Source organism: Drosophila ficusphila, unplaced genomic scaffold (assembly GCF_018152265.1).
Source record: "Drosophila ficusphila isolate 14025-0441.05 unplaced genomic scaffold, ASM1815226v1 contig_348, whole genome shotgun sequence".
Lineage (NCBI taxonomy): Eukaryota > Metazoa > Arthropoda > Insecta > Diptera > Drosophilidae > Drosophila > Drosophila ficusphila.
In genome coordinates, this window is record NW_025064257.1 from 634,123 (window position 1) to 644,885 (window position 10,763).

At 40.0% G+C, this 10,763-nt stretch overlaps 1 protein-coding gene across 1 annotated transcript; it reads right to left on the reverse strand.

Moving 5' to 3' along the window:
- Positions 1 to 7,552: 7,552 nt before the first annotated feature.
- On the reverse strand, positions 7,553 to 10,054 carry LOC122319967. Its single transcript, XM_043207867.1, has 5 exons — positions 9,441 to 10,054; positions 8,456 to 9,344; positions 8,342 to 8,361; positions 7,927 to 8,262; positions 7,553 to 7,589 (listed from the first exon to the last, which is right to left on the reverse strand). Exons 1-5 carry the CDS (start codon positions 10,052 to 10,054, stop codon positions 7,553 to 7,555), a joined length of 1,896 nt encoding a protein of 631 aa, XP_043063802.1.
- Positions 10,055 to 10,763: the final 709 nt, after the last annotated feature.

Consider the following 10,763-nt stretch of genomic DNA (forward strand, 5'->3'; position numbering starts at 1 on the left):
TTGCATTCGAATGTTGGACAGTAGTTTCTGGAGTCTGGTTCAATAGTGGTTGCCGCACTGTATCAGCAGTGGTTTGCCGAACTGTCACCTTAGATACTGGGGCGTTCGCCCCGTTGTTGTTGCTTAAAGCCTGTGCAAAAGAGACTCCCGGGATCGTGGTCGTTGATATAAATGGAGAACTGTTTCGGGTTACAGGATTTCGAGCTGCAGTTATGTGTTGGCCTAGTCGACTTTTCAACTCTTTATAGACAGGACAACCTCTGTAATTTGCAGTGTGGTTTCCTCCACAATTACTACATTTAATTGCAGAATGGTTATCCTTATTTATTGGGCAGGCCTCAGTTGAGTGTGCATCTCCGCAGGCAACGCAGACTGCACGTAGAGTGCAGTAAGTCTTCGTATGACCGTACTCCTGACAATTCATGCATTGCACGGGCCCATTCCGCTTGTGGGGCTCATCAACGGTGATCCTATGGTGCAGCAGATATTGAAGCTTATAAATTGGATGGACTTCATTATTTTTTAGTTTCAAAGTTTCCGGCTCCAACTCTACCTTGAACATTGGCTGCGGAACTTTGTTTTTATTTAATATGTTCATAGCCTGTTTGACATTAAAGCCCTTATCTTTAAGTCCAGCTATGATCTCAGAAATAGGGACTGTTGCTTCGATCCCTTTTATTACTACTTGTAGTCCTTTGCAACTTTTAAGTTGGTAGGTGTAGTAATTTATTTTTCCATTGTCAAGGTGTTTGGCAACAGATCGATAATCTTGTTCGTTGTTCACTTGTATTTTTGTTTCATTTATGTTTCCCTTTTTAAGGATTTAACATAGAAGTTGTTTGCTCCTATTTGATCAGTTATTTTTTTGACCAATTCAGAACAATTTGCCTGACGTACAAAGATTGGTGGTGGCCTTAGTTGCTTGGTCTGAGGTTTTTGAGCGGTATCATCTTCTTTTGGGTCACTCAAGATAGCAAATCTATTTCTTGATAGCGCATTGTTTGATACAGTGGCTTCAGCTTTCTTCGTGACTTTTGATGCATTTGTTTTTTTAGCTGCTTGTGGGCTTAATTTTCTTTTAATTTGCACATAACGATCGATTCCGGTTTGAATTAACGAACCGTTAACATTTTTGTTATTTTTGGGTTGGGTATTGGCTAGCTTGTCAGTAAGGGCTGACGAAACAGAAACTGCAGTTGATGTGGTTGTTGTAGTGGTTGTTGTCGCCGCTAGTGTCGATGTCACCGTCTTAAACGATGGCATTGTGCTGGTCGTTGTTGTTATCAGCAGATTGTTGGTAATGTTGTAGGGGTCGGGGGACGGGCATTGGGCACTCCACGGCTGATTTTGTGATGCGCCGCTTGGACATAATAAGGCGGGGAGAGAGCGAGCGTGCTCTCTCCGTACTCACTTTTAGTGTTGCAGTTGTTGTCGGTTCTAACTCTTCCGCTCTTATGGAGAAGTAAGCGTTGTTCCTAATTGACGAGAGCCGACGTTCGTCTTGTTGTTGTTGCCGAGCCTTGCTCATTATCGCTCTTCGTTAGAGAGCTGGTGCTCTTAAACGTTGGCTTTGTTTATGATCAGCTGTATTATTGTTTATTTTCGTAATTTGAACACAACTTGAAATAATTCCATAGGCAACACGAGTACATGTACCCATGCGTTACCTCAGCGTCTTTTCGCGAAATGGAATTCGGCTATTTACGATGTATTTTTAATTACACGGCGGAGCGATATAAAAACACGTCTGTTCTCATTGACAGTAGCAAGAGAGTGATTTTATATGGCACCGCCGTTTTCGGGATACATGTCGCTCTCGATGAACTTTTTGTCCGTTTTATCGAACGAGTCGTCTGTGGCTTATACGAATTTTGTATGGAGAAAATTCGTATAAGCCATCGTTGCTTTCGTAGCTGACGTGGAGGTGAAGTTTTCATCGATGGCTTTGGCGAGGATGTCCTTAGCGAAATCATCTATGTCAAGCCTAAAAATGTCATCCCCAAATTCATATAAAAAACAAAATATATATATATATTTACTTCTTTTTTATTTTATTAATATATCTTATTTTGTAATATAAGAAATAAGTAGGGGAATGTTGTCAGGGTTGGGCCATTTTTTGACCTATGTCCATAAGTTCTGAACGAATGACAATTCAGAATAAGTTTATACATTTTTGGAAAGGTACAAGCAAGAGAAAGTGTTCACCAAAAATAGAGAATAAAAAAAACAAAAACAAAAAAAGTTATAGGCGTTTGAAAAAAAAAAAATGTAGTCAGCGTTGGGCCATGTAGTCAGGGTTGGGCCACCTTCAGAAAATCGTTGACAATATCGTAACGTGGTGGAATAAAATTGAATTCAGGTAAATCTGACATTATTTTGTTCATTTATTTAATTATTTGGGATTTTACAGTCAATATCAAATTATTCAGAGTTGTTTTTTCGTTTGTAGCGAGAAACACTAAAGAAAAATATAAAAATGATTCATCTTCTTCCAATCCATCGAAATATTTTTTTAAGGAAATCTATTTAATTTATTTTGCATATTTTTGCTACAAAAAACTTAAATATTACAACAAAAATCGAAAATACACGAATAAAATGTACAAATTTTGATGGCCCAAGCCTGACTACAAAAGTGGCCCAACCCTGACGACATGCGGTATTAATCTATTATGGTATGATATAGCCAAACTATATATATCAATGAAACTATATCTTAGTATTTTGTAGTATAACACCTATATAACGTATTTTTATGCTCACTTTGTGGATGACATGTTGTAATCTTGTGTTATTCCACCTTTTCGGCCAGGTTAAAAAAACATTTTCGAGCACTTATTTTTCACAGGGCAACGACACGTAGAAACAAGAAAGAAAGCTAGCTTCGGCAAGCCGAAGCTTATATACCCTTGCAGTCATCAAATATTTCGAACAGCATACACAAAGGCTAAACAACATCGAAGCAACGACGACTTTTCTATTAATTTTTCATATTTTTGACTATTGTTCATATGGCAGCTATATGATATAGTCGTCCGATTTTCATAAAATTTAATTTGTTATTCAAGAGTCGTTAAAAAGCTCTATAAAAAGCTCTATAAAAAAGATTTTCTGATGAGAAATAACGATGTTATCATTTTATTTCCGTTAATTCTATATAGATTTTTCGATCTTTGCTATAGCAGCTATGTGATATAGTTGTCCGATTTTTATGAAATTTTTTTTATGAACCAAGGCTAGTTAAAAAACCTGATACTCAAAAAATCATAATCGTGTGATGAAAAACAATGACGTTATCAATTAATTTCCATTAATTGTATATGTATTTTTTGATCTCTCCTATGGCAGCTATATGATAGAGTTATCCGATTTCGATAAAATTTAACCCGAAATTCAATAGTAACTATAAAACGCCATGTGGAAGAAATCAAGTCGATCTGATCAAAAACAACGGCGTTAGAATTTTGTATTTCAATCTCTTGTATGGGAGCTATCCTATATAGTCGCCCGATCCGGCCCGTTCCGACTTATATACTGCGTGCAATAACTACACACCTTTTGATAAAGTTTCAGCAAGATAGCTTTAAAACTGAGAGACTAGTTTGGGCAGAAACGGACAGGAGGACAGACGGACAGACAGACAGACGGACAGACGGACAGACGTACAGGCGGATTTGGATTCAGATGGTGATGCTGATCAAGAATATATATACTTTATGGGGTCTGAGGTGTCTCCTTCACTGCGTTGCAAACTTCTGGCCAAAATTATAATACCCTTTGCTCTGCAAGGGTATAATGAAATCCCGAAATAAGTAGTCACGTGGAAAGTTTCGAGTGACCGATAGAAGTTTCTAGACACCCACAAACAGAAGGTACTAGAATGAATATTCGAAATATTGAGATGGCCCAACTCTGACAATGGCCCAACCCTGACAACATTCCCCTACATAAATAATATGAAATTCGAAAGTTTTTGTTTACCACTTCTGTGGAGTATTTGCAGGACATCGGCTGTTTTGCGTCCATCTATGGTACAAATATTTTTATTATTACATGTTATTTATTACTTTTTTTAATTTAAAGCAAACTTACCTTTCAAACGAATTTATGGGACATATGTATGGCTGAATCCTAAAAAGATTTAAATAAGTTTGTAGTAAAAAACATAATGTTACACTTACATGATTTTTAAACATTTCCGCTGTCCGTTGCACAAGTGAAGTAATTTCACAGCCAATCGTCGACGCTCTACTTAAAAGAATGACGCAGGTCAATTTCATTTTTCTCCGAACGAAAGAATAGAAGACAAATTTGGTGTCGGGCCGCCGTCGTTTGCAAGCAACGATTCGTGTTATAAGAGTGAGAAAGAGAGGAACACTTAGGAATATCCCTTTTCCTTTCCTACACACATGATTGCTTAATTGCCAAAAGTCCACAGTGGACATTCAGAACTGCAGGGATGGTATATAATAAGTATGTATATATATATATATGTTTTTAGACCTCGGATTCGGATTCAGCGACCCTGAAAACATATAATAAACATAGTCTGGCCCACGGACTCGAATATAATTTTGTATGAGGTTTTTTGAGGTTATGTCAGAACCCTGACGTACTGGGGTTTTTTGGACCTCGGATTCGGATTCAGCGACCCCGAAAACATATAGTAAACATGGTCTGACCACCAGGCCCGAAAAAATATTTTTTTTGTGTGGCTGTGTTATTAATCGAGATTAAATTACAAGTCGCGCCAATCAGTTGCCAAATTGTTGTCCAAGCCTTTGAATCATTATAATCAACATTTTTGTAAACATTTACCCACATATCTATCCAAATAAACTTATGATAATAATCCCATTATCTTACAAATATATACATACTTTTTACATACCATCTGAAAGGTATTGATGTGTAGATCATATATATACATATATATTTTTTGGATCTGGCTTCTACGGATCAAAAGATTCAATCTTTATTTTCAATTTTTAAAATAAAAGTTATTGAATAATTTTTATTTTTCAATTTATATAATAAAAATTGAAAATAAAAGTTATTGCTTAATTTTTATATAAAAATGTATATTTATTAATTATTACTAATTTTTTATTATTAAAATTAATTTTAAGTATTAAAAATCAATTTTTTCGTAAAAATTGAAAAAAAAAACATTTATCTTGTTTTTGAATTCGCCATGAAAATTTAACTTATGACAATTTTTTCCAATTTTTTTGGAGACTGTTTTGGCTTCAATTTTTTTAAACTCGTAATTATTATTTACGGTCCCTGTTTCCTAGAAAGCTTTTAGGGCATGTGTTCAGAACAGGTGACAGTATCGGATCAAGTAGATTTATCTCATTTAAATCAATCACAGAAGTTAAAGGTCAAAGTTTTGATTGATACACCTGAAAGAAACGCGCCAGTTAACATGAAAATCATACTGAAGGATGAAATTCCTGTCTTTCAGCATCCGCGTCGTTTACCTATTTGTGACCTTTCTGGTCTGTAGACGACCAAGTAAAGGAGTGGCTTACTGAGAATATCATTCAACCAAGCACCTCTGAATATGCATCGCCAGTAGTATTGGTGTCTAAGAAAAATGGAAAGAAGCGTCTATGTTGTGACTACCGCAAACTTAACGAAAAGATAGTTCGTGACAATTTTCCGATGGCTCATATGGAGACTGTGCTTGACAAGCTACAGGGGTCCAGGATATTCACCACTTTGGACCTAACAAACGGATTTTTCCACGTTCCGATCGAACCAGGTTCCCGAAAGTATACCTCATTTGTGACCCAGTCTGGACAATTTGAATTTCTGTATGTACCTTTTGGAATATCTAATTCTCCTGCAGTTTTCACAAGATTTATCATGGCCGTCTTAAGAGAACTCATCGCTACTAATGTTGTCGTTGTATACATGGACGACGTAAATATTCCCTCGAGGAAGGACTTTTCAAGCTAAAAAACATTTTGCAAGTCGCATCTAGGAACGGTTTAAGAATCAATTGGATGCAAGATACTGCAGAGCAAAGTGCAGTTCTTAGGCTATATCATTGAAAATGGTATAAAAAAGGGTATTCAGCGTTTTCTAGGTCTTACTTCCTATTTCAGAAAGTTCATTAACGGATATGCATCCATAGCCAGGCCGTTGTCAGATCTATTGAGTGGCGATTCAAAGTTCGTATTCGGAGAAGCTCAGCAACTTGCGTTCGTAAACTTAAAGTCAGTCGTAAAACATCTCCTTTTGAAGAAAAGTACGATTCATACGAGCTAGAAGTATTGGCCATTATTGGAGCTCTAGTCAAATGGCGTTTTTATGTTTTAGGCATGAAGTTTACTATCGTAACTGACTGTAACGCGTTTAAGATGACAATGAACAAGAAGGAAGTTCCACTCCGATTAACTTGTTGGGCCTTATACTTGCAGGACTTCGACTACAAGATCGAGCATCGTTCAGGGTCGAAAATGAAGCATGCCGATGCATTAAGTAGAGCCTTGTGTTACTATTTGTCCGAATCAATTACTCATCGCTTAAAGAAAGCACAGATCAACAACGAGTGGACAAAAGCAGTAAGGAGTCTTCTAGAAAGGGATGCATACCAGGACTTTTATATTCAGAATGATGTGCTCTTTAAAGACCCGAACCGTGAGTTAATAGTGGTACCTTCGTCTATGGAGAATGAGATTATTCAGATCAATCATAACCAAGGACACTTTTCTGCCAAAAAGACGCAGGACCTTGTAGAAAAGTCGTACTTTATTCCAAAGCTGAAAGTAAAATCTGAGAAAGTCGTTGAAAGCTGCATCAGATGCATAATCGTAAATGCAAAGGCAGGCAAGAAGGAGGGATTTCTAACTTCAATTGACAAAGGCGATAAACCCTTCATAACCTATCACGTCGATCACGTCGGACCCATGGATATGACAGCACAGCGTTACAATTATATTTTTGTCGTAGTGGATGGTTTTTCTAAGTACGTTTGGCTGCACCCGACTCGTAGCACTGGTGTTGAGGAAGTTTTGAGCTGTCAAGATAAGTAAGCCCTACATTTTGGAAATCCGTGTCGTATAGTGTCGGACAGAGGCACAGCTTTCACATCCGCAGCCTTTAAGGAGTATTGTGAATCACACAACATTCAACACCTGATTATAGCGACAGGTGTACCACGCGAAAATGGCCAGGTTGAGAGGATTCATAAGCTCGTCGTGCCAATGCTTGCAAAGTTAAGCTACGAAAGTCCAGTTGTTTGGTATAAATACGTGGAACAAGTTTAACAGATCATTAACAGCACTGAGCCAAGAAGCACAAACATCACGCCATTCAAACTTCTAACTGGAGTTGAGATGCGGTTAGCCGGCTGTAACGAATTAAAGGACTTGATGCAGGAGCTTCCGATTAAGGAACTGGATGAAGATCGAGAGAAATACCGTGCACAAGCCCGAGAGAACATCAGAAAACTTCAAGACGAAAACAAGAAAGCTTTTGATATGAAACGTAAACAAGAAAGAATTTATAAGATCAATGATGTGGTAGCGATTAAAAGAACTCAGTACGGAGTCGGGCTAAAGCTTAAGGGAAAGTTTCTAGGGCCGTATAAGATAGTCGCAGTAAAGGATCATGGTCGGTGTTTATGGGGAAGACAACCAATATGCCACCCTTGTAATTAAATAACGCACGAGTAGGTTAAGTTAATTAAAGTATGTTTAATTTGGAGTTGCAACTCTTATGTTTTTTCGTTTTTTGATATTTGCGCGAACAATGTATGCGAGATGAGTTGGTGTTTGATCTGAGGTGAGATAATACATGCATTGATAAAATAGATAAACAAAGAGAGGCTTGAAGAGCGGATTACAAATATGCAACTGCAGCGGCACACCTATGCGCACCAGATTAGGGGCTGGCTGTCTGCTCCGAACATACTCCCCCGTTGGAAGAGGTACCGTTCCAACTTGATGGGAATCGACGGGCAGAACGGCCACTTTGGCGACGGCTCTCTTGATGATGCCCGTAGCCGTACGGACCATAGCTACTCTGACGACGCCGTCCTCGCCGGGAATGACTTCCTGAACTCGTCCAAGCGGCCATTTTAATGATGGAATGTTGTCCTCCTTCAGCAACACGATTCTTCCGATCTTGATGTTAGATCCTTCAGAACGCCATTTGCTCCTTTCCTGAAGAAGTGATAAATACTCGTGGTCCACCTTCTCCAGAATAGTTGCTGCATTTGAGTCACAATTTGCCATCTGCTGAGGCGGCCTTCAAGGAGATGCGTAACATCCGGCTCAGGAAATTTGGTGTAGCTGGAACCCTTTAAGAAATGCGCAGGCGTTAGCACCTCAAGGCTTTCAGCGTTTTCTGAAATTGGACAGAGGGGACGTGAGTTAAGGATAGCAGAAACATCGTAGGCAAGAGTTCTCAATTCATCGAGGAATAAGATGGATGGACCGACGACTCTGTAGAAGTGAAACTTGGCCGATTTGACAGCGGCCTCCCATAGGCCACCGAAGTGTATGAACTTCCAATCTATACCGTCCGCTAGGCACGAAGAAGCTATCGAAGCTGTATGCTGCTCGCTCAAAAATAATTCCTTCAGCTCGCCTAACTCGCTCTTGGCGCCGACAAAGTTAGTCGCATTATCACTCCAGATAGTTCGCGGAGTGCCTCTAAGGCTGATGAACCTTCTCAGAGCTGCTATGAAGGAATCTGTGGTGAGGTCCTGGACGACTTCCAAGTGAGCGGCCTTCGTGGAAAAGCAGACAAAGACGGCGATGTAGCACTTGTGCGGTGCCTTGTTCCGGGACTCTGCTTTATGATAGAATGGCCCACAATAGTCGACTCCTGTCGTGTGAAATGCTGGGTTAGGTTGAACTCGATTCGCTGGAAGATTACCCATGACGTGCTCCCAAGTCACAGGCCTCATCCGAAAGCATCTGACGCATTTATTGATGACGCTAGCCACGAACTTCCGACCTCCTATCGGCCAATACCTTTGTCGTAATGTGGCCAGCAACGCCTGCGATCCTGCGTGCATGTATTTTTTATGAAAATACACGATAATTGCTTTGGTGACTGGATGGTCCTTGGGAAGCAATATCGGATGCTTCATATCATAGTCCAAGTTTGCATTTTGCAGTCTTCCACCAACGCAAAGTAATCTATCGGTGCCAAGAATTGGCCTCAGCAAAATCAGTTTGCTCTTCTGTGGACACGGCTTGCTCTGGCTAAGAACTCCATACTCCTTGGCTAAATGAATCTGCTGGATGCTCCTTAGAAGAAGTACGGTCCCCGAGTTGATCTCCTCAACGGAAAGATGGCCATTTGAAAGTAGAGGCTTGGACCTGCAATTCGAAATAAATCGATACACGTACGCAAATACACGCTGCAACTTATCAAACGTGTTAAGGAATTTGCAGTTAACAGAAATGTCAACGCACACGGTTCCAATAAGAGTCGCGGCACGACGCTCTGGAAGATCCTTTGCTTCATCAAGCAAGGAAGGCCATTCCGATGAGTTTTGCAAAAGAAATGGAGGTCCTTTAGCCCAAAGAGAATGATCCAGCAATTCTTTAGGGGTACAGCCTCGCGATACGACATCCGCCGGATTGAGGTTGGTCGGAACATGATGCCAAGACATTCCTTTTGTCATCTCCTGAATTTTTGCGATTCGGTTGGATACAAAAACGTTGAACTCCCTCGGAGGTTGCCGAATCCACGCCAATACGATAGATGAGTCGGACCAGCAATGAAAGGCACAATCGAGATCTATGGTTTCCTTGACGCTTACGATAAGCTCTGCCAATAGAAGTGCTGCTGAAAGTTCCAATCTTGGAATTGTTAAGGCCTTCAACGGGGCTACTCTCGACTTGGCGCAGAGTAGATAAGCTTTTGTGCCTTCATTGTCCTCCGACCGCAAATATAGGCAGGCTCCATAAGCTGCTGTGCTAGCATCACAGAATCCATGCAACTGGATAGTTGCTTGCGGACGCGTTACGAATCGTGGAAATTTTAAATTCTTGACGATCGACAACTGAGAGGTCAACTCCCCCATTACGAAAGAATAGGCTCTGGCAATGCGTCATCCCAATCCACACTAGACTTCCAAAGAGATTGCAAGAATATCTTAGATTTGGTAACAATTGGCGTTATTAACCCGAGTGGATCATAAAATTTGGCTATAGTTGACAATGCGATCCGTTTGGTGACTCTATTACTTGACGATATCTGAGAAAAATTAAACAGGAACTGATCAGAAGAAGGATCCCATGCTAGCCCCAATGCCTTGGCGATATCTGATCCATCATGAAATTTAATAAGCTGCTCTTTATCGCAGTCCGACTCTCCTTCGAGGGCAGCTGACTCATTCGAACACCATTTGCGGATTGGAAAGTGTCCTCGCGACAATAGACTTTTTACCTGACGATGAGTTTTTCTCACCTCTTAATCGTTTCGCCCCCCGAAATTAAGTCATCGACATAGAAATCTCTACGAACAATCTCTGCTCCAATTGGAAATGACTCCTCTTCATCATAAGAGAGCTGATGCATGGCTCTTATAGCCAAGAAAGCAGCTGGCTTTGTTCCATAGGTCACCGTGTTTAGTTTGTAAACACTCAACTCATCCGATGAGTTTTCTCGCCAAACGATGCACTGCAAAAAAGAACAGACCAGCTTAATTTGAAGCACAGGCGATCGCTCACACTCGTTTCTGGAATCGGAGAATCTTCCATGAGCGCTGATAGGGCAGTTGATATTCTAGCG